Source organism: Hylobates moloch, unplaced genomic scaffold, assembly GCF_009828535.3.
Source record: "Hylobates moloch isolate HMO894 unplaced genomic scaffold, HMol_V3 SCAFFOLD_1, whole genome shotgun sequence".
NCBI lineage: Eukaryota > Metazoa > Chordata > Mammalia > Primates > Hylobatidae > Hylobates > Hylobates moloch.
Window position 1 is genome coordinate 215,987,040 of NW_026652276.1, and position 19,420 is coordinate 216,006,459.

General features: G+C 37.2%; 2 protein-coding genes across 15 annotated transcripts in view; one reads left to right on the forward strand and one right to left on the reverse strand.

Moving 5' to 3' along the window:
• Window positions 1-19,420, forward strand: part of AGBL3 (AGBL carboxypeptidase 3) — a 146,430-nt gene that overhangs the window by 22,381 nt on the left and 104,629 nt on the right. For 13 of the 14 annotated variants that reach the window (XR_009209458.1, XR_009209463.1, XR_009209468.1 and 10 more), the window contains one exon: window positions 6,336-6,443. Coding sequence is in view for 9 of the 14 variants with exons in the window: in XM_058426916.1 (XP_058282899.1) it covers window positions 6,336-6,443 (108 nt within the window). In the remaining 5 variants the exon portion in view is untranslated. Of the gene's footprint in view, window positions 1-6,335; window positions 6,444-19,420 lie in introns of those variants that run through there. The other variant, XM_058426935.1, reaches the window with a different exon arrangement.
• Window positions 1-19,420, reverse strand: part of CYREN (cell cycle regulator of NHEJ) — a 171,882-nt gene that overhangs the window by 10,721 nt on the left and 141,741 nt on the right. The gene's annotated exons all lie outside the window — the stretch shown is intronic.

Genomic DNA, 19,420 nt, shown 5'->3' on the forward strand with positions numbered 1-19,420 from the left:
TAGATGAACAAATGGCCAATGAACACATCAAAATATGTTCAACATCTTTAGTCATAGGGAAATGCAAATTAATACCACAATAAGATATGTCTTTACACCCACTAGGATGACTAGAATCAGAAAGTCAGATAACAAGTGCTGACAAGCATGTGGAGAGATTGGAACCCTTATACACTGCTGTTGGGAATGTAAAATTGTGCAGCTACTTTGGAAAACAGTTTTGTTTTTCCTCAGAAAGTTAAACATTGAGTTACTATTTGACCCAGCAGTTCCACTTGTAGGTATGTACCCAAGAGAAATGAAAACATATATCCAAACAAAAACTTATCATACAAATGTTAATGGCAGCATTATTCTTAGTAGCCACATGGTGGAAACAACCCAAATGTCCATCGATGGATGAATGGAAAAACAAAATATGGTATTTCCACACAATATAATGTTAATTGGCCATAAAAAGGAATGAGGTACTGATACATGCTACAACATGGATGAACTTTGAAAACATTATGCTGAGTGATAGAAGCCAGACGCAAAAGAACAAATAATGTGATTCTAATTGTGTGAAATGTCTAGAACAGGCAACTATATAGACAGAAAATAGCACATATGCCTACATCTCACTCAAGGTTAGTGTGGTAGTGTTGGGGTTTTTTGTATTGTTTTTTTCTGTTCCCTTTCCCCAGATGCATGGTTTTCTACTAATGTCTTATTATAGATTAAGTATTTTGTTCCATAAAGGGAGATGCATAGATGGGTCTGGGTGGAGTTTGGCAGAGGCTGCTGTTCCCTTCCCCAACACACCACCACAAGAATAACTTTCCCAGGATTCTCTTTGATCTTCCTTGTGAGCACCTACCTGGTGGGATTCCCAGAGGAAAAGTCTGAAAGTGGGTGCTAACCCCCTACATCTTATATCTGCAGCCCCAAGGGGCTTCACACTCACATTTGGCTTTTAATAATCTATTTTAAAAGCTTTAACTGTGCCTTGTTACCAGATTATATGAAGTTCAGCAGCATCTGCCTTCAGTGGGCAACTACTGAGATCCAGTTTCACCTTGCAGGTTTCTGTCTTTTCACAGACTTTGGAGCATTTGGTTGCCCTGAAACATCTTCTGTGGTGGGTTGGCAAAAAGTCATTAATTTGCTGTTTGTCTAGTTTATTTTTTGTTGTAAGGGTGAGGATGACACTTTTTTTTTTGGAGATGGAGTCTCATGCTGGAGTGAGTCTCACCAGCTGGAGTGCAGTGGCGCGATCTCGGCTCACTGCAACCTCCACCTCCCAGGTTCAAGCAATTCTCCTGCCTCAGCCTCCTAAGTAGCTGGGACTACAGGCGCGCCACCATGCCCAGCTAATTTTTGTATTTGTAATAGAGATGGGGTTTCACCATGTTGGCCAGGATGGTCTCCATCTCTTGACCTCGTGATCCGCCTGCCTCAGCTTCCCAAAGTGCTGGTTTTTTTTTTTTTAACGTTCTGTATCTCTTAGCTGACATTGGAAATCTGACCTGTAATTTTCAGAAGTGTCAAAGTCATGAAATACAAGGAAAGACTGGAAAGCTGTTCTATATCGAAGAAAACTAAAATACACATTAAAGTTCAATGCAATGTGTGATTCTAAAGTGGATCCTTTTGCTATAGAGGACATTATTTATACAACTGTCAAAATTTTAAGTCTAAGGATTAAATATTAGAAATAAATCGCTATTAATGTCCTGATCTTGATAGTTGTATTATGGTTATTTATATAGGAGGATTTCCTTCATTGGAGGAAATATAAGTATTTGGAGAGGATGGAGTATTATGTTGGCAAATATTTCAGGGAAAAAAGTGTTTTTTTCCTGTTATTGCAACTTTTCTGTATGTTTTCAACTGTTTCAAATAAAAAGTTTAAAAACCACATGCCTAGGAATAAATCTGATAGACAAGATTTCTATGAAGAAGCAGTAAAGCATTATTGAGAGAGATTTTTAAAAGACCTAAATAAATAGAGGGAAATAGCATGTTCATAGATTGGGAGACTCATTATTTTAAAGATGTCAGTTATCTCCAAACTGACCTACATGTACTATGCAATACCAGTCAAAATCCCAATTGTGATTTTTTATAGAAATTGACAAGGTACTTTAAAAATGCATATGGAAATGCCAACAACATCTTAAAAGGACAAAAAATTGTAAGATTTACTAGCTCTTAAACCTTAATAAAGTTATAGAAATATATGGCATTGCTGAAAGGAAACAGGAATGGAATAGAACAGAACGCTTAGAAACAGACCTATGTATATATGGTCATTATGAAAAAGGTGGTACTGCAAGAGAAAGTTAAAGATGGTCTTTTCAGTAAATAATACTGGAATAATTGGATTTCCATATGGAAAAAGTGAAATCTCACCCCAACCTTATGCACAAAAGTCCATTTTAAATGGGTTATGGATATAAAAATGAAAGGTAAAACAATAAGACTTCTAGAAAATAATACAAGAAAATATCTTCATAATATTAAAATCTGGAAAGACTTAAACAGAACATAAAATACCCTAACCATAAAGAAAAAGATGGATAAATTTGACTACAGTAAAATTAAAAACCTCAGTTCATCAAAAAATAAAACAAGGCAAACAATAGATTGGGAGAATATATTAATATTTGCAATACATAACTGACAAATAGATCATTTCTGGAATATACAAAGCATTTCTGAAAGTAATAAGAAAAGACAAACAACCCAGTAGGAAAATGGGCAAGAGACTTGAATGGGCACTTTATAAAAAATGATATTCACATGGCCAATAAACATATGAGATAATATCAACCTTATCGTGAAGTCTTGTTGTGATTTTAATTTGCTATTCCCTGATTGTTAAGGAGGCTGAGTACTGTTTCACAGACACCTCGAAAGGTTAAATTTAACTTATACTAAGCAGTGGTGAGCATATGGAGCAAATAAAACCTTTGTGACCTGCTGGTGGGTGTGTAAATTGGTATAATCATTTTGGATGATAGCTTGGCATTATTTACTGAAATTGATACATGCCCTGCAACCTAGAATTTTTACTCCCAGTTGTATACCTAAAACTGATGTGAGCACAGGTGCTCTAAGAAATATGTATAAAGCTGTTCATAGCACCATTGTTCTTAATAGCCCCAAACTGAAACAGCCCAAATGTCCATTATAAATAGAAATTGATAAATTATAACATTTTGTACAATATTATGTATCAATGAAATAAGCAAATTACAGCAATATGCCACAATGTGGATTGATTTCACGAATATACGGGAAAAACAGCATAGAAGAATACCATATACTATGTGATTTTAATTTTATAAATTTCAAATATAGGCAAAGCAAAGCAAAGCAATAGTTTTATTTACACTACACATGCATGTATATGAATGCTTAGGCAGTAAAATTATAAAGGAGAGTAGAGAAATGATTGCATTATATTAAGACTAATGGCTACTTTTCAAAGGGAGGGAGAGGCTGGTGATGGGAAAGGGGCATGAATGGAGTATGGAAGGTGCTTGCAATGTAATATTTCTTGGCCTATGTGGTATTTGCTTTGTGATAAATCAGTAAGCTGTAGTTCTTTGTTTTTGCATAAGTATAACACCTAATAAGCATTTAAACATTTGCTTTGTTTCTGGCCCTGTGAAATATGGATAGAAGTATGTTTTGGTAGATTTTTTTAATGGGCACAATTGACAAAAAGATGAATACATCAGTGGAACAGAGTAAAATGTCCAGAAATAGACCAACGTGTTTATTACGAAATGACCTTTGACAAAGGCACCAAAGAAACCCAGTGAGGGTAAGGAAAGTCTTTTCAGTAATTGGTGTTGTAACAACTTAGCATACATGTAGAAAAAAAAATCCTTGACTTCTACCTCACTAGTAAACAAAAATTAATTCAAGACAGGTCATAGACCTAAACATATAAAGTTATATATAACCTAACATTATAAAGCTTCTAGAAGAAAACATAGAACAATATCTCTGTAGTTATAGATAAGGCAACAATTCCTTAGGAGCCAGAAAGAAAAAAGAAACAATGAAAAATTAATAAAGTTGACTTCATCAAAATCTAAAATTTCTCATTAAGAGACAGTTAAAAATGAAAAGGAAAGCTACAGTCTATAAAAAATATTCCCAACACATATATGACAAAAGACTTTATGCAGAATATATGAAGAATTCCTACAAACCAATAATCAAAACCTAATTTTAAAATGGACAAAAGACTCGAACGGACATTTCTCAAAGAATTATAATAATCAATAAACATATGAAAACATTTTTCAACATGAGAAATGAAAATTTGAACCACAGTGAGCTACCACTTTACATCTACCAGGATGGCAAAAAATTTAAAAGACTGACAACCAAATATTAGAATGTAGAGCAACTGGAACTCTAATACATTGTTGGTGGGAATGTAAAATTACATAATCACTTTGTAAAAAGGTTTGACAGTTTTGTTTCTTAATAAAGGAAAATATACATGTATTCCCTGACCAGCAGTTTATCTCTTAGGTAAATAAAGACATAACTATTATGTCCACTAATGGTCAAATTGTGGCAATCTATATTAGAGAACACTATACAGATGTTAAAAAATGATAAAGATCTATGTATATTAAACATCTCTAAGATGTTTAGTGAAGTGGGTGGGAAAAACAAATTGGTGATCAGTATATATAGAATGATGCCATATACATGAAGAAGACATTGTGGTTGACTCATTGTGGTTGATTCCATTGTAGTTGATCAAGTCAGTTAGTACAAGACACTCTTCCACTGACAGTCATGTTGTTTTACATTTTACAATGGTAAGCCTTAGGATGAGGATGACAAAGTGGAGAGACATAAAGAAACTGAGCTCTGGATGACCACTGAGTCACTGATTATACCATCCCTTGAATCTACTCTACTTCTGGGTTTCTAAATATGTGAAATAATATATTTTCTTAGCATATGCCCAAAGCATCTGAACTGGATGGTTGAAAGCGAGAAAGCCTAAAAAGATAAAAACCAAAATGTTGGCCGGGCGCAGTGGCTCATGTCTGTAATCCTAGCACTTTGGGAGGCCGAGGCGGGTGGATTGCCTGAGCTCAGGAGTTCAAGACCAGCCTGGGCAACACGGTGGAACTCCATCTCTACTAAAATACAAAAAAATTAGCTGGGCATGGTGGCATGCACCTGTAGTCCCAGCTACTTGGGAGGCTGAGGCAGGAGAATGGCGTGAACCCGGGAGGCGGAGCTTGCAGTGAGCTGAGATCATGCCACTGCACTCCAGCCTGGGCAACAGAGCGACACTCTGTCTCAAAAAAAGAAAAGAAAAGAAAAGAAAATCAGCATACACAAAGGCAAATAGCTGAAATTCCTAATGTTTTCAGAATGAGAGCTATTTTATTAGTTCATTAATTTTGACTTAAGTTGGTTAAGACTTTCAACTGAGAAGATTTTTAAATAAAACATTTAAATTTTTAATTATAATTTGCTTATCTTTATTATCAATTTATTCGGTCCTGTGTGATTAATTTAACTCTACAATACAGTGATACACATTTGCATCAATATGGTAGACTGTGTTTCTTCTGTAGCTAGATTTGACCCCTATTGATAATGTCAAATACACTTCTGTTGTTAAAGCAGATGTACACATAATCTCCAAAATGTTTGTCCAGTAATACTTGTTTGTCATCAAATTGTTTGTCCATTAAAAAAAAATACAAATAACTAGGGTAGTTAGGCTGTGAAGTCATTTTTCCCCCATCAAATAGGTCATGGTCAGAAAGACCTGAGAGTAGTGCAGATGATGATGTTTAAGAAATTTGATCCTAAAAAGAAGGAAAGCTGATAGCTAAAGGGGAAGTGGCAGGGGTAGGGGAGCATCTAACACTATCTTTCCTTTTGGGAGATAAACTTGAACAGGTTTATAAGATTTATCTTGACAGCCATTATCAAGCAAAGAAGCTGAAGGGAAAGGAAGAATAAAAGGTAGAGTAAGACAGAGGTAGGACAGAATGGTATCAAGGGCCCAGGAGAAAGAGAATTGTGTTATAAAATAGGTATAAAATCAGTAATAAGCAAAAAGCAATCATGAAACTACTCAATATAATAATTCAGAAGAAGATATGAATGAAATGTCATAAGTTGTATTACAGTGTGACAATGTTCATTATTCCAATGAACCCTTAGTAAAATCTTACCCCACACAAAACACTACATTTTAGCCTAGATCTATCAATGAATAATTTGAAAATATGCAATAAAATTTTTCTGTTTTATTTTGAAGTCATTTTCAAATAATGTTTCACTTTTTTTTCCAGATTGGACTCCTTCTTGTCCTGAGCCAGTGTATATCCCAACGGGCTTAGAAACGGAACCCCTTTATCCAGACTCCAAGGAAGCTAATGTGGTTTATCTAGCTGAAGATGGTGAGCACATAATGACACATGTTGCTGTAAAATATAATTTGGTACTTAGGTTAATCTCTTAGTTATATTTGTTTTGCTGTTTTTAGTGGAAATTTCAGATGACTGGTCCTTAAATGTAAAGATGTTTGTTTATATATTGATCCAAGTGTTGATTTAGAGCCAGTTATATTTTTGAAGGTGTATTGCAGTTTATGCAAAGTTACTTTAAAATTAAACATCATGTTGGCCATTAGAATGAAGAGTTATATTTAGAATGAATTTTGCTTCATATCAATTTTGAAAGATAAACCCAGTGAAGTGCTTTGCAACTATTGTTCCCTCTCCATGTACAGCTCACATTCATGCATTCATTCAGATGTTTTTCTTTGAATTTCCTGACTCTGATGCATTTCTCAGCATTATAATCTTTAAAAGAGAAACAATTACCCCACTTTGCAAAAAATCAAACATAGAAGTCTCAGAGTATATTCTCAGCTATACTGCTCCTGAAGCACCAGCATAAAGAAGTATAGACTCCACATAATTTCACCATCACAGTTTAATATCTTAGAGTGTTTCCGTATATTAAAGATAACTTCCAGGGAGCATATGTATTTTATTTAAGGAGCTAGCAAGACAAAGAGAAATTCACAGAAGCTGCTTCCTGTACAGTAAGCAATTCTAGAAATCATATACTCACAAACAACTCACAAAAATATACTCACAATATTTTTAAACAAATGGAGTGAGAGGAATACCTATGATTTTTCCAATTTGACTGCGAGTATTTACATGGCGAACATGCCTCAGAACTGCCATACATAACTGAAATGAGGTCTGATTTTTAAAAAAACTAAAATAATTGAGATGAATCAGTCAGGGTCTTCTCAGGAATTAGATAGCATACTCAGGGTAATTTAAGAAAGTTTAATTAAATTTAATTTAATGAATTTTAAAAAGGGTAGACAGAGTTAATTGAGATTAACAAGGGATGGTGAAGCAACATAGGACTATCAACAGAGGAGAACCATGTCTGCTAGGCCTGAAAGGGTGAGAAGACAGAACTGGTCTCCAGACCTGTAGAATCCTTTAGGTATAGGAGAGGGCAGCCTCGAAACAATTGTGGCTTTTAGTAAAGAAATAGACAACTGCCAACCTGTGGCACTGAAGGGAAAATGCTAGGGGGATAAATAACCCAATTTCACTCTCCTCCCGACTTCCCATGTTCTACAAGTGCCTCCCATTGTCCACAGCCAAAGGGCAAGGGAACCTCTGAGGCAGTCAATACAGATCAGCTTCTTTGGAAACGTATAATGTGGAGAAGAGTAGAGGACAGATCTGTAGGTAGAAACAGAATATCCATCTCAGTCAACCCCACTTAATCTTATTTTTATGCCATACTTGGGAGTTGTGAAGATCTGCCTTTCCATGAGTTGAAAGGAAAGCTATAGAAACAAGGTTTGAGGATGAAAAAGTCTTGACTTACTTGATTCTCATTGAACATGTGAAAGATTAATTGTAAATACTTACCTTTTTCCATTTTTACAAATGACAAAAAAGAATAGTAGAAAAGACAAATTTCAGTAGGTAAGATGTAATTTAAATGTCAGTGAAAATTAAAATGTTCATATAAAGTTAAAACCCTAGGACAGGGTACTGAAGAATGTGTCATACTGTGAGACATGATTAGTTTTTATTTTGAATAAATTGAGGTAAAATGTAGACAGAATGAAAAGTATAGATCATAAGTACACAATTTGGTGAGTTTTGAAAAATACATCATCTGTGTAACCAACACTGCTATCAAGATACGTAATACTGCTATCATCCCAGAAAGTTCCCATCTCTCCCCTTCTGGTCAGTTCCCAGCTGTAGCCCCGGGCAAACACTGGTCTGATTTCTGTCACCATAGATTAGTTTTGCCTGATTTTTAGCTTCATATAAATTCAGTCATACAGTAAGTACACTGTTATGTCTGAATTCTTTGACTTGGGATTATGTTTTCAGATTTATACATGTTAGCAGACTCTTTTATATTGCCAAATGGTACTCCGTCATTTGTCTTTTTATGATATGTATTCAAGATATAAATGCTGTATTATATATATGATATAGTGAAATCTTCACTTTCATCTGTGGAAGTCCTTTTCATTTTCCTAACAATATCTTTTGATGAGTAGAACTTTTAAACTTTTATGAAGTCAATTACCAATTGTTTTTCTTTCAAATTTAGTGCATTTTGCATGCTTCCTACCTACAAACTTTGCTTTTCCCAAGATCACCTATTTTTTTTCAAGAAACTTTATTCTTCTCACTTTTTTATCTTTGTCTTTGATTCATCTGGAATCATTTTTTGTGAATGGTTTGTGATACGGGTCAAGGTTCATTTTTTCCCACCTTTTAACAAAATTGATTCATCACCAGCTATTGAAAAGGCTATCCTCACACTGCCAAGTCAATCCTAAGCAAAAGGAACAAAGCTGGAGGCGTCATGCTACCTGGCTTCAAACTATACTACAAGACTACAGTAACCAAAACAGCATGGTACTGGTACCAAATGGAATATTTGAGATACAGACCAATGGAACAGAACAGAGCCCTCAGAAATAATACCACACATCTACAACCATCTGATCCTTGACAAACCTGACAAAAACAAGCAATGGGGAAAGCATTCTGTATTTAACAAATGGTGCTGGGAAAACTGGCTAGCCATATGTAGAAAGCTGAAACTGGATCCCTTCCTTACACCTTATACAAAAATTAATTCAAGATGGATTACAGACTTAAATGTTAGACCTAAAACCATAAAAACCCTAGAAGAAAACCTAGGCAATACCATTCAGGACATAGGCGTGGGCAAGGATTTCATGTCTAAAACACCAAAAGCAATGGCAACAAAAGCCAAAATTGACAAATGGGATCTAATTAAACTAAAGAGCTTCTGTACAGCGAAAGAAACTACCATCAGAGTGAACAGGCAACCTACAGAATGGGAGAAAATTTTTGCAATCTACTCATCTGACAAAGGGCTAATATCCAGAATCTACAAAGAACTCAAACAAATTTATAAGAAAAAAACAAACAACCCCATCAAAAAGTGGATGAAGGATATGAACAGACACTTCTCAAAAGAAGACATTTATGCAGCCAAAAAACACATGAAAAAATGCTCATCATCACTGGCCATCAGAGAAATGCAAATCAAAACCACAATGAGATACCATCTCACAACAGTTAGAATGGCGATCATTAAAAAGTCAGGAAACAACGGGTGCTGGAGAGGATGTGGAGAAATAGGAACACTTTTACACTGTTGGTGAGACTGCAAACTAGTTCAACCATTGTGGAAGACAGTGTGGCGATTCCTCAGGGATCTAGAACTAGAAATACGATTTGACCCAGCGATCCCATTACTGGGTATATACCCAAAGGATTGTAAGTCATGCTGCTATAAAGATACATGCACACATGTTTATTGTGGCACTATTCACAATAGCAAAGTCTTGGAACCAACCCAAATGTCCATCAATGATAGACCGGATTAAGAAAATGTGGCACATATACACCATGGAATACTATGCAGCCATAAGTATTGTAGGGACATGGATGAAGCTGGAAACCATCATTCTGAACAAAGTATCACAAGGCCAAAAAACCAAACACCGCATGTTCTCACTCCTAGGTGGGAATTGAACGATGAGAACACTTGGACACAGGAAGGGGAACATCACAACTGGGGCCTGTTGTGGGGTGGGGAGAGGGAGGAGGGATAGCATTAGGAGATATACCTAATGTAAATAACGAGTTAATGGGTGCAGCACACCAACATGGCACATGTATACGTATGTAACAAACCTGCACATTGTGCACATGTACCCTAGAACTTAAAGTATAATAATAAAAAATATATAAAAAAAAGAAAAGACTATCCTATGACCTATTGAATTGCCCAGCCACCTTTATTAAATGGCAGTTAACAATATATATGTAGGTCTATTTCTAGACACTTCACTCTGTTCCATTGATGTATTGATAGTTATGCCAGTACCACCATATTGATATTGTAGCTTTATCCATGGCAATCTACTTTGATATTCAATCTTTCTTTTATTAGCATTTGTATAGTGCATATATATTTTTCCATCATTTTACTTTTTTTTTTTTCTTTGAGACAGAGTCTTGCTCTGTCGCCCAGGCTGGAGTGCAGTGGTGCGATCTCGGCTCATTGCAAGCTCTACCTGCCAGGTTCACGCCATTCTCCTGCCTCAGCCTCCCAAGTAGCTGGGACTACAGGCGCCTGCCACCACGCCTGGCTAATTTTTTGCATTTTAGTAGAGACGGGGTTTCACCGTGTTAGCCAGGATGGTCTCGATCTCCTGACCTCGTGATCCGCCCACCTCGGCCTCCCAAAGTGCTAGGATTACAGGCATGAGCCACCGTGCCCAGCCCTACTTTTAACCTATGTTTTATATTTAATTTTTTTTAATTTTGGAAGATACACAGCATATCGTTGGGATTTGCTTTTTTTTTTTTTAACTTCTGGAATACATGTGCAGAATGTGCAGGTTTGTTACATAGGTATCTGTGTGCCATGGTAGTTTGCTGGACCTATCAACCTGTCACCTAGGTTTTAAGCTCCATGTGCATTAGCTGTTTGTCCTGATGTTCTCCCTCCCCTTACCTTGGCCCTGACAGGCCCCGGTACGTGTTGTTCCTCTCCCTGTGTCCATGTGTTCTCATTGTTCAGCTCCCACTTATGAGTGAGAACATGTGGTATTTGGTTTTCTGTTCCTGTGTTAGTCTGCTGAGGATGATGGCATCTAGCTTCATCCATGTCCCTGCAAAGGACATGATCTCATTCCTTTTTGTGGCTGCATAGTATTCCATGGTGTATTTGTACCACATTTATCCAATCTATCATTGATGGACATTTGGGTTGGTTCCATGTCTTTGCCATTGTGAATAGTGCTGCAATAAACATACATGTGCATGTATCTTTATAATAGAATGATTTATATTCCTTTGGGTATATACCCAGTAATAGGATTGCTGGGTCAAATGGTATTTCTGGTTCTAGATCCTTGAGGAATCGCCACACTTTATTCCACAATGGTTGAACTAATTTACATTCCCACCAACAATGTAAATGTGTTTCTATTCTCCGAAGCCTCACCAGCATCTGTTGTTTGACTTTTTAATAATCGCCATTCTGACTGGTGTGAGATGGTATCTCATTGTGGTTTTGATTTGTATTTCTCTAATGACCAGTGATGATGAGCTTTTCTTCCTATGTTTGTTGGCCACATAAACGTCTTCTTTTGAGAAGTGTCTGTTCATATCCTTTGCTCATTTTTGGATGGGTTTTTTTTTTCTTGTAAATTTGTTTTATGTTCTTGTAAATTCTGGATATTAGACCTTTGTTAGATGGGTAAATTGCAAAAATTTTCTCCCATTCTGTAGGTTGCCTGTTTGCTCTTATGATAGTTTCCTTTGCTATGCAGATGCTCTTCAGTTTAATTAGATCCCATTTCTCAATTTTAGCTTTTGTTGCAATTGCTTTTGCTGATTTCATTATAAAATCTTTGCCCATGCCTGTGTTCTTAATGGTATTGCCTGGGTTTTCTTCTAGAGTTTTTATGGTTGGATTTGCTTTTTATATAAACCGAAAAGCTGTCTTTTAATTATTATGTTAAATATATAATTATTGTTGTTGGATTAATAGCTACCATCTTTGTTTTATTCCGTCTGTTATTTCTTTTTAATTCTTTGCTGCCTTCGTTGACATTAATTTGACTATATTTTATTATTCCATTTTATCTCCACTATTGGCTTATCATGTATACCTGTTTTTAAATTTTTGCCCTAGGTTTTTTTTTTGTATGTATCTTTAATTTAGAAGACTATCTTCAAATAATGTATACCACTTCACATATAGTGTGAGCACCTTACAAAAGTATATTCTCAATTCCTGCTTCCCTTTCTTTGTGTTATGGTTTTCAAATGTTTTACTTTTTCATGTGCTATAGAAACTCAATGAAGGAGGAGATAAGATGGCTAACTAGACAGTCAGGAAGCACCACTCCCACTGAAAGAAACCAAAGTTTCAAGTATATCAACATACTTTGAGCAGATTCTTCTCCTCAGAGAGAAAACACTGAGGGTTGATAGAGAGGTGATGCAGACACCAAGGTTGAAGAGAAAGCTAGGAACCCTGCATAGGGTTGCTGAATGCCAGGGCTAGTTCCCACCCCTGAATAGTCCTAGGGAAAAGGCAAGTGAAGGGATGGTGGGGCAGCCTACTTTTGCTGCAGATTACTGGGATCCTAGCTACAAGAGATTTCATGACCCCCACAGATATTTGAACTGGCAGGGGAATCTGCCTAGAGAGTGGGCAGAGACAGAGCTTTCGCCTGCATGGAGCCCAGGGGATTTTGCACATGGGGCAGCTGAAGCAGAACACAGCCATAGGTGCCCATCTTCTAATATAAGGCTCCCTATGTTCCTCTGAGTCACTGTAACCCTAGCTGACTACAGGGTCAAGAGAGAGCAGGGCTGACTATCCTATCCTATCCTGTGGGACTGGGGCATGTCTGTTCTTCAGGCCCTCCTGCCCGCTAGCCCTTCCCAAGGCCCCTGCCTGGCTGCTCCTGCAGGAGCACGTGCACAGCACAGCCTCCTCTGCTCAACCTGGGTGCTTTGCTGGTGGCCGCATCTGAATACTTCCCAGTGGCCTAGGAGCACTTCACATCCCCCAGCACAGCCAGTGCTCGACCCCAAGGGGCCAGATGGAGGCACAGGCCAGTAACAATGTCCCAGGGCTTTGGCATGCAGCTTGTGCGTGCTGAGTGTAGATCTGTGACCACTTGAGTGTGAGGAGCCCCCATTCTGAGAACATTGAGAGAGGTGAGACATGCAAGCTCATGGGCCAGCAAAGGAGCACGGCACACCTCCCTCCACATGACCGTCTGGGAAGGGTGTGATGTGCCTGGGAGCCCCACAACCTGGAACACCTAACAACAAAAAAACACAGAAGTGGCACCAGTGATTGGAGGGGACTCCTGCAAGGCCCAGAGCAGGCCTGGTGATGGGAGTCATCTTTCCACCTGCCCACCACAGATTGCTGCTGCAGGTGTGCTGCAATACAAACGAGCCCTATGGCTAACAGGCTCTCTGCTGGCCATTACTCTTAAGCGCCATCTACGGTTTGTAGCACAAATTACAATACCAAAAATATTCTGCCCAATATACATTCATTGCCTGTAAAACCCAGGGCAAGAATCTATCCACAAATAATACCCTGTACAGAGCTTTGGCCCTCTGAAAACACCCAGAAATGAAGCCAACTGACTATACTCAACTTAAACCACTGTTAAAAGAACACCAGCCTTCTCAGATGAGAAAGAATCAGCACAAGAATCTCAGGTAATTCAAAAAGTCTGAGTGTCCCATTACCTCCAGATGAGCACACTAGCTCTCCAGCAATGGTTCTTAACCAGATTGAAATGACTGAAATGAGAGACACAGGATTCAGAATCTGGATGGCAAGGAATCTTATCGAGATTCAGAAGAAAGTTGAAACCCAATCTAGGAATCCAGTAAAATGATCCAAGAGCTGAAAGATGTAATAGCCATTTTAAGAAAAAACCAAACTGAACTGCTGGAATTGAAAAATTCACTACAAGAATTACATAATACAGTTAGAATCATTAACAGCAGACTAGACCAAGCAGAAGAAAACCCTCAGAGCTTGAAGACCAGTTTTTTGAATAAACTCATACAAAAATAAAGAAGAAATAATTTTTTAATGAACAAAACCTTTGAGAAATATGGGATTATGTAAAGATTCCAAACCTATGACCCATTGGCATTCCTGAGAGGGAAGGAGAGAGAGTAAGCAACTTGGAAAATGTATTTTAGGATATAGTTCACAAAAATTTCCCCAATCTCACTAAGGAGGTTAACATGCAAATTTAAGAAATACAGAGAACCCCTGCAAGATATTTACAAGATGACCATCCTCATGGCACATAGTCAGCAGAATCACCAAAGTCAACATGAAAGAAAAAATCTTAAAGGCAGCTAGAGAGAAGGGTGAAGTCACTTACAAAGGGAACCCCATCCAGCTAGCCGTGAACCTTTCAGCAGAAACCTTACAAGCCAGAAGGGGGCCTATTTTCAGCATCCCTAAAGAAAGAATTCTAATCAAGAATTTCATATCCCATCAAACTCAGCTTCCACAAGTGAAGGAGAAATAAAATCCTTCTGAAACAAGTAAGTGCAAAGGGAATTTGTTATCACTAGACCAGCCTTACAAGATGATATGGAAATAAAAGAATGATACCTGCTACCACAAAAACATGCTTAACCATATAGCCCACTGTAAAGCAGTTACACAGTCAAATCTACATAGCAACTAGCTAATAATATGATGACAGGATTAAAATCTCACATATCAATACTAACACTGAATGTAAATGGTCTGAACACCCCCACTTAAAAGGCACAGAGTGGCAGACTACATAAAAAGACAAGACCCAACTGTTGGCTGTCTTCAACAGACCCGTCTCATATGTAATAACATCCACAGGCTCAAAGTAAAGGGATGGAGAAAGATCTACCAGGCAAACAAAACAAAAAAGGCCAGGAATCACAATTCTTACATCAGATGAAACAGACTTTCAATCAACAATAATCAAGAAAAAGAAGGGCATTACATAAACTGTTCAATTAAACAAGAAGTCTTAACTATCCTAAATATATATAAACCCAACATTGGCACATCCTGTTTCATAAAAGTTCTTCTTGACCTATAAAAAGACTTAGCCACACAATAACAGTAGGAGACTTTAACACCCCACTGACACTGTTAAAATGATTGAGACAGAAAGCTAACAAAGAGATTCTAGACTTAAACTGGACACTTGACCAATTGGACCTAATAGAACACAGAGCAACCACAGTATATATATTCTTCTCATTTGCACATGAAACATATTCTAAGATCAACCACATGCTTTGTCATAAAGCAAGACCCAATAAATTCAAAAAAATTGAAATCATCCCAAGCACATTCTCACATCACAGTGCAATAAAAATAGAAATCAATACTTTTATTTTATTTTATTTTATTTTATTTTATTTTATTTTATTTTATTTTGAGATGGAGGCTTGCTCTTTTGCCCGGGCTGGAGTGTAGTGGCACGATCTTGGCTCATTGCAGCCTCCGCCTCTTAGGTTCAAGCGATTCTCCTGCCTCAGTTTCCCAAGTAGCTGGGATTACAGGCATGTGCTACCACACCTGGCTAATTTTTGTATTTTTAGTAGAGACGGGGTTTCACCATGTTGGCCAGGGTGGTCTCAAACTCCTGACCTCAAGTGATCCACTTACCTCGACCTCCCAAAGTGCTGGGATTATAGGCGTGAGCCACCATGCCTGCCAGTCTCTTTTATAACTAGGAAATATTTCTTTTTATCCCTGGCATTACATCATGTCTTTATGTTGTTTGAGAGTAATATAGTCAATACCAGTTTTCTTATGTTTACTGTTTACTTAGAATAACTCCCCCTTTTATTTTCAATCTTTTTATGAAATTATATTTTAATTCTATCTCTTATAGATAGTATATAGTAGTACCTTACTTTAAAAAATCTAATCTGACAATCTCTGCCTTTTAATTAGAGTGGTTTGACAGTTTGCATTTCGTGTATTTGCATGTATGTTTGGGTTTGGGTCTATCTTACTAATTGGCCCATCTCATTTTTATTCCTTAGTTACTCCTCTTTTTGGAAAGGTTAATCAAACACCTTTTACTATTTCATTTTAATTAAAATATTTTCTTAGGTATACCTCATGTTTAGTTTGATTGGTTTAGAAATTACAATATACAATTTCTTAAAGTCTATTTTATTTTACTTTTTATTTGATTTTTTTGGAGACAGAGTCTCGCTGTGTCACCCAGGCTGGAGTGCAGTGGCATGATCTCGGCTCACTGTAACCTCTACCTCCCAGGTTCAAGTGATTCTGCCACCTCAGCCTCCTGAGAAGCTAGGACTAGGGTGCGCACCACCATGTTTGGCTAATGTTTTGTATTTTAGTAGAAATGGGGTTTTACCATGTTACCAAGGCTGGTCTCAAACTTCTTAGCTCAGGCAGTCCACCCACCTTGGCCTTCCAAAGTGCTAGGATTACAAGCGTGAGCCTCTGGCCTCTTATGGTCTATTTAAAATTAATATTATACCTTTTTTTGTTTGTTTTAAATGGGTCAGTTGCCTTTAAAGAAATTAAGAGGAGAAAAAATCATATTTTATATTCATTTATATATTTACCATTTCTTCTCCTCTTTATTCCTTCTTGTAGATCTGAATTTCCATCTGGCATTATTGTTTTTTACCCCAAAGAACGTCTTTAGCATTTCTTTTCAATTTTAAGTTGGCTGGCAGTGAATTATTTCAAATTTCATTTGTCTAATCCTGTATTTTTTCCACCACTTTTTGAAGGGCATTCTCACTGAATATAGAATTCTGAGTTGGCTTTTTTTTCTTTAAAGATATTTTTCCATTGTCTTGTAGCCTGTTGTGTTTAATAAGAAGTCAGCCATAGAGTGTAGTTAAACAAGAATATATTGTACTCAGGAGATGGACACCCGAAACACCTGGACTTGATCACTACACATTACACATTACATACATATAACAAAATTTCACATGAACCCTATATATTTGCACAAATTTTTAAAAAGAATTCAGCCATAATTTATACAACCATGCCTCAGAGATGCAGGTTTAGTTCCAGACCACTGCAATAAAGTGAATCTCTCAATAAAATAAGTCACACAAATTTTTTGATGGTGTCCAAGTGGATATGGAAGTCCATTAGGTGTGAAATAGCATCATGTCTAAAAACAACAATATCTATGCCCTAATTAGAAATACTTTATTGCTAAAAAATTCAAATCATCATCTAAGCCTTCAGCAATTCATATTCTTTTTGCTTGGTGAAGGATTTTGTCTCAGTGTTAATGGCTGCTGACTGATCAGGGTGGTGGTTGCTGAAGGTAGGGTGGCTCTGACAGTTTCTTAAAATTAGACAGCAATGAGTCAATTAGACATAATTGACTCTTCATGAAAGATTTCTCTGTAGCATGTGATGCTGTTTGATAGCATTTTACCTACAGTAAAACTTCTTTCAAAATTTGAGTCAGTCCTATTAAATCCTTAGTTTATAACTAATATTATGGAATATACTAAATCCTTTGTTGTCATTTCAACAATCTTCACAGCATCTTTACCAGTAATAAATTTCATGTTAAGAAACCACTTTCTTTGCTCATCCTTAAGAAGCAACTCTTTATCCATTCAAGTTTTATTATGGGATGAAAGCAATTCAGTCACATCTTCAGGCTCTACTTCTAATTCTAGTTCTCTTGCAATTTCCACCACATCTGCAGTTACTTCCTCCAGTGAAGTTGTGTAGCCCTCAAACTTATCCATAAGGAATGAAATCAACTTCTCCTAAACTTCTGTTAACATTGGCATTTTTGCCTCCTCCCATGAATGAATTACTAGTGTTCTGAATGGCATCTAGAGTGGAAAATGCTTTCCAGAAGGTTTTCAATTTACTTTGCCCAGATCCATCAGAGGAATAGTAATTCTCTAGGCCAGCTGTAGCCTTACAAAATCTATTTCTTAAATAATAATACTTGAAAGTTGAAATTACTTCTTGATCCATGGGCTGCAGAGTGGTTGTTGTGTTAACAGGCATGAAAACAATGTTAGTCTCCAGTGCATCTCCATCAGAGCTCTTGGGTGACTAGATGCATTGTCAATAAGCAGTAATATTTTAAAAGGAATCTTTTTTCTGAGAAGTCAGTCTCAGTAATGGGCTTAAAATATTTAGTAAAGCATGCCGTAAACAGCTGTGGTGTCGTCTAGATTTTGTTGTTTTGTTTATAGAGCACAGGCAGAATAGATTTAGCATAATTCTTAAGGGCCCTAGGATTTTCAGAATGGTAAATGAGCATTGGCTTCCACTTAAAGTCACCAGCCACATTCACCCCTAAGAGGACAGTCAGTCTGTCTTTGAAGCTCTGAAGCAGGGTATTGACTTCTCTAGCTAGGAAAGTCCTAGATGTCATCTTCTTCCAATAGAAGGCTGTTTGTCTACATTGAAAGCTGTTGCTTAGTGGAGCCACCTTCATCAATTATGATGAACTGGATAACTTGCTGAAGTTTCTGCATCATCACTTGCTGCTTTCATGTTATTAATACGGCTTCTTTACTTAAACCTCATGAAGCAACCTCTGCTAGCTTCCAACTTTTCTTCTGCAGCTTCCTTACCTGTCTCTGCCCTTACAGAACTGAAGAGAATTGGGGCCTTCCTCTGGATTAGGCTTTGGCTTAAAGGAATGTTATGGCTGGTTTGACCCAGACCACCAAACTTTTTCCATATCAGCAGTAAGACTGTTTGTCTTATCATCTGTGTGTTCACTGGAGTAGCACTTTTAGTCTCCTTCAAGAATTTTTTTCTTTGCATTCACAACCTGGTTAACTGACACAAAAGGCCTAGCTTTTGGCCTGTCTTAGCTTTTGACATGCCTTCCTCACTAAGCTTAATCATTTTTGGCTTTTGATCTAAAGATATGTGTGACTCTCCACTTGAACACTTGGAGGCCATTGTAGGATTATTAACTGGCCTAATTTCAATATTATTATGTCTCAGGGAATAGGGAGGCCCAAGGAAAGGGAGAGATATGGGGGAATGGGTGGTGGCAGAGTAGTCAGAACACACAGCAATTAAGTTCACCATTTTATGTGGGTGCAGTTTGTGGTGGCCCAAAACAATTACAACAGTAACATCAAAGATCATTCATAATAGATATCATAATAATGAAAAAGTTTTAAATGTTGTGAGAATTAACAAAATATGACACAGAAACACAAAGTGAGCACATGTTGGAAAAATGGTGCTGATAGACTTGCTCAACACAAACCTTTAA